At 64.0% G+C, this 4,661-nt stretch overlaps 1 protein-coding gene across 1 annotated transcript in view; it reads left to right on the top strand.

Annotated features, from left to right (window-relative positions):
* SMG5 (SMG5, nonsense mediated mRNA decay factor) overlaps window positions 1-4,661 on the top strand; it is a 22,374-nt gene that overhangs the window by 2,855 nt on the left and 14,858 nt on the right. Inside the window, exons 2-6 of the mRNA XM_025040844.1 lie at window positions 754-852; window positions 1,315-1,438; window positions 1,718-1,874; window positions 3,083-3,172; window positions 4,025-4,259. Of these exons, the coding sequence (XP_024896612.1) occupies window positions 754-852; window positions 1,315-1,438; window positions 1,718-1,874; window positions 3,083-3,172; window positions 4,025-4,259 (705 nt within the window). The remainder of the gene's footprint in view (window positions 1-753; window positions 853-1,314; window positions 1,439-1,717; window positions 1,875-3,082; window positions 3,173-4,024; window positions 4,260-4,661) is intronic.

Here is a 4,661-nt window from a genome sequence, read left to right on the forward strand (position 1 = left end):
TGATGCAGCCTCTCAAGACCCCCCACTTTCCCATAGCCCCCATTCCAGAGCAGAATTTTACACTAGGGATGCCATCACCAAAGGCTGGAGACGCACTGCCCGCTTCCTTCACGGCCGCGATAATAAGCTCTCCCGCAACAGTAATTCATCCGCTGCACCCTGACGAGGGCAGTGCCCCCCATGTACCGATGCCGTGTGTGAAATGTTTCATTTGGTCGTCGCAGCAGCCCTCTGAGGTGGCTGCTGTGGTCATCTCCGTTTTTATGGGTGTGGTGACTGCTGCTAAGAGAGGTTGGCAGGTAATGAGCCCAGAGTTCCAACGCCAGGAAGGCACAGCCAGGGCTCAGACCCGAGATTTTCCGCCTGGCATCAGAGCCTGTGCTTTTCCATTGGGAGAGCCTGCCTTCCCCCATCACGGGGTTCCTCCTCCTTGATGGGACATTTTGGGCGGGAGAGTTGTTGTGACACGCTGTCCTGTGTGTTATGGGGTGTCTAGCAGTGCCCACTAAATGCCAGTAGCAAGCCCTTCTCGCACCCCCCCGATTGTGACAATCGGAAGTGTCTCCATCATTGCCGGACGCCCCCGGGAGGCTGCTGGGTCAGGGTGTAGGCAGATCACCTCGTTCCGTACAGAGCAGTCTGCAGCCTCCCCATCTCCCCGCCCTCACTCCTTGGCTGCTCCTCGGGGCCGGTGTCTGGCGTCCTGGCGGACCATGCACGCGGCTCGGGCCGCTCGCCCGTGTTCCCCTGCAGGGCTGTGGTGGAGGCCGTGCACCGACTCGACCTCATCCTGTGCAACAAAGCCGCGTATCAAGAAGTGTTCAAGCCGGAGAACGTTAGCCTGCGGAACAAGTAAGCTGGGGACTAGGCCGCAGACCCTGCACCCGGCGCCGCCACCTGCAGACACCTGTTCTCTCTCCCCTGGCCTCCCGTACAGCGATGGGCTCTGAAGTCCTGCCTTCCTGGGGCCGGGCATGGGGGTCCTCACGCCGTCCGCGGCTTCTGCATCTGTTAGCCTGGTGCCCTGAGAGTGGCATCTGAGTTGGGGAATTGGCTGTACCGCGTCGGGAAAGGAAAAGGAGAGGAGGGTGCAGGGCGAGAAAACGATGATTAAAGTTCGTACAGTCCTGTCTGTCTCCTGGGGCTCCGCCTGCCTTCCAGGACGGCCGTCGTCCTGGGTCACACTGACCGATCCTGGATGTGTCCTGGGAGGTTCGGAGGTTTGTCGGTGGGGTGTTGGCAGAGGCCGCCTTGCCCTCGGTCCTCGTGCGTCCCGCGAGGCAGGGGCCCCCCCTCACGCTCCGCTGCCTGCAGGCTGCGCGAGCTGTGCGTCAAGCTCATGTTCCTGCACCCGGTGGACTATGGGAGGAAGGCCGAGGAGCTGCTGTGGAGAAAGGTGTACTACGAAGTCATCCAGCTTATCAAGACGAACAAAAAGGTACGGGGAGGCCCCGGATCCTGGCAAGCAGCTTGTCTACAGAGGGGACGCTGCCGGGGGAAGAGACAGCTGGGGGAGTGGGCCGGGGCGTGGTTGGAGGAAGCGGGGCCGAGGGGGAGATGGTGGGGAGGGAGGGGGTGCGTGGTCCTTGGCGGGAGGGCTGAGGCGTGTGTAGGTAGTTCCTGAGTGAGGGGGTACATTTCTGTCCTCCTGGGATGAGAAGGCAGGGCGGAGCCCTGGGCTGGAGTTCAGCTGCCCCCCCCACCCCCCCACCCCCAGCACATCCACAGCCGGAGCACCTTGGAATGCGCCTACAGGACACACCTGGTCGCTGGCATCGGCTTCTACCAGCACCTCCTTCTCTACATCCAGTCCCACTACCAGCTCGAGCTGCAGTGCTGCATCGACTGGACCCATGTCACCGATCCCCTCATAGGTCAGTGGGCTGGGGAGCAAGCTCCCGTGCCTCCACCTGGGCGTGCGTGGCCCTCGAAGCTCGTGGAGCTTGTGACCCAGCCAGGCACTGAACCTTCCAGCAAGACTTGCAGGTGTTCGTGAAGCTTGGATGTGGGCGGATGGGAACACGAACTAGGGTGAAGACCCAAGGGACAGAGGCCTCTGGCCTGGGACGGGGGCCGGGCTGTGGTGTGATCTTGGCCCGGGCCGGCACGCCTGTCCTCTGCATCATCCCTTTGACCGCTGCGGGTTGCGCGCCCCCCTTCAGCGTGGCGCGGTCTCTCGGCCAGGGCACGTCCTGGCGGCAGAGCCTTCCCTTTGTGTCCGGCTGGCGGCCGCCCTTCAGGGCCCTCGCCCTCTCCCGACCCCCTGCTCTTCACGCCCCTCACCGGCCTGTGGGCATTCTGGGTCACATGGAGGTCGTGGCCTGTGCGGCGCATTTGGAAGTGTTTAAACAAGCCGCGTTCGCCCTAGGCAGATCCATGGCCTTTGTGCCAGCCGCCGGGGGCCAGCGCCCCGGAGCGATTAGGGACCCTTAACTTCCGGTTGGTCCCTAGACCCTGCAGCTCTTCTCCCCGCTGGTGTGTTCTCCACTCGGCCAGCTGTGAGAAGTCGCGTAGAAAACCTGAAAGGCTTTGTGGGGGTGGGGGCATAGCAGAGCATGGCTGCAAGGCCCAGTGGCGGGACGCTGGTCTCTGGAGCCAGGCCGGCCCTTCCGCGCCTGCTGGGTGGCGGGTGACCTCACTGTACAGTGGGGTGACTGAGGGGCAGCCTCACGGGTGCTCAAGGCCAGCGAGGCTGACCTCGGGAGACACTAGGACCCATGCCCGGCACCCAGACACCGCCCCTGGCCATCTCCTTCCCAGGCCACTTCCCTCTCCGGGGCGGAGGCCGAGCATGGCCCTGGCCTCGTCCACGCCGCGCTACTCCTGGGCAGGTCCCGCCCCCCTTCTTTCTAGGAGCCTTCTTGTGACGACCTTCCCCGTGACCTTCCCCACGAGGAGCTGTCCCAGTTGAGGAACCCAGCCCCTGTTGGCCAGTCCCTCGCTGCCCTGGGAGCGAGTCTTCTCTGTCCCAGAGACAGTGCTCTGAGAGCCTGGGCTCTCAGTTCCTCTGTCCACCTGGGTAGGTGTTCCCATGGGCGCGGGACGCGGTGTGGGCTCACGAGTCTCTCCCTCCTTCTCTCAGGATGCAAGAAGCCAGTGTCTGCCTCAGGGAAGGAGACGGACTGGGCGCAGATGGCATGCCACCGATGTCTGGTGTACCTGGGGGATCTGTGTAAGGATCCAAACCTGCATTTCCTCTGCTTGGGGCTCAGGACAGGCTCCAGCTGCCTCCGAGCTTGGTGCCCCTGCATCCGTGTTCGCAGAGCCGGGCGTAGCTTGGCCTCTGAGCGCTTCTTCCCGTCGGCTGACGCTGCCCCTTCCCTGCCCGTCTCCTCGCGAGCCGGAGAGGGCCAGTGGGCGCAGGGAGGGAGGCGCGTTCGAGCTCTCAGCCGTGGCCGAGGGAGATTTTAACTTCTTTGGGGTTTTCTTTTTTCTCTGCTGGGGAATTGAAGTCAGGCCCAGGGCGGACTTACTGGCTTGACAGATGGTTCTCAGGATGGGAAAGTACTGACTCTGTGGCCCCCGGTCTCCAGTCCCCATAGACAAAGGGTCCTCAGTGGCTGCTGCTGCGTGGCTGTTGGGCACGTTGTCTCTTCCTGCCCCGAGGCACGTGTCGTCCTGCCCCCTGCCCACCCCTGGACCCTCGGAGGCGGCTGTTTGCCGTGAGGCTGACCAGGGTCATTAGTGGTGTGGCCTCTCGGGAATGAGCAGTTGCACCTGCAGCAGACGTCAGAGTGCCCCAAGGAGCCGTGCGCCGCGGCCCGCCGTGGGGGTCGGGAAGAGCCTGCTTCCTTTGCAGACGCTGAGCGTCCTTTACACGTTGGCCTGAGCCGCGAGGAGGAGAGCATCGGGCAGTTCACCCGCAGCGATGCAATTTTAAGACTGCCAGAGGCCCCAGCGGCTCGCCTCTAGCTCAGTGTCCTCCGCCCGGGCTTTGGGGACAGCTCCTCGGGGACCCCGGAAGAGGGCGGTCTTCCTCACACGTGGAGTCATGGCGGTTCTCCCTCTCTCCTCTGCCCTGCAGCGCGGTATCAGAACGAGCTGGCCGGCGTGGACACCGAGCTGCTCGCGGAGAGGTTTTACTACCAGGCTCTGTCGGTGGCCCCCCAGATTGGTGAGTGGCCCCACGTGGGCCCCCCCAGCCCAGCGGCATTTTCCAAGCGGGGGACAGTGCCAGCGTGGCCGGCGGGCCGCTCTCGCTTTGTCCGGGTCCTCCCTGCAGTCAGTCCGCTTGTGCTTCACCTGTGGCCTCGTCGCCCGTGATGCACACTCAGGAGCTGGGAAGGTCTCTTGAGAAGGAGAGGACAGCGGGAGGAGGTCTGTGTAGAGAGGAGATGGTACTTCGTCTGGCCGTCACAGGCACAGTGACAAGGGATGAGGCCCCACGACAGGGAGAGGCGGGGACCGCGTGTGGGTGGGACTCGGCACTGGGAAACGGGGCTGGGTGGAGGGGGCCCGTGCGGCTCTGTCAGCCTGGGAAGAGCCGCCGCCACTGAAGGCCTGGCTCCCTCAGAGGCAGGTTGGGCGGGGGCGGGCTGACTGGAGAGAGCCTGCCAGGAGTCCTCTGGGACTCCGGTGTCGCCTGCAGACCCAGCTCTCCTCCCCACGAGTCCTTTGATGCTGGGCTTTGGGTGGGCATGGTGGCTCCAGGCTGAGTGAAG

This window comes from Pteropus alecto, unplaced genomic scaffold, assembly GCF_000325575.1.
Source record: "Pteropus alecto unplaced genomic scaffold, ASM32557v1 scaffold49, whole genome shotgun sequence".
Taxonomy (NCBI): domain Eukaryota; kingdom Metazoa; phylum Chordata; class Mammalia; order Chiroptera; family Pteropodidae; genus Pteropus; species Pteropus alecto.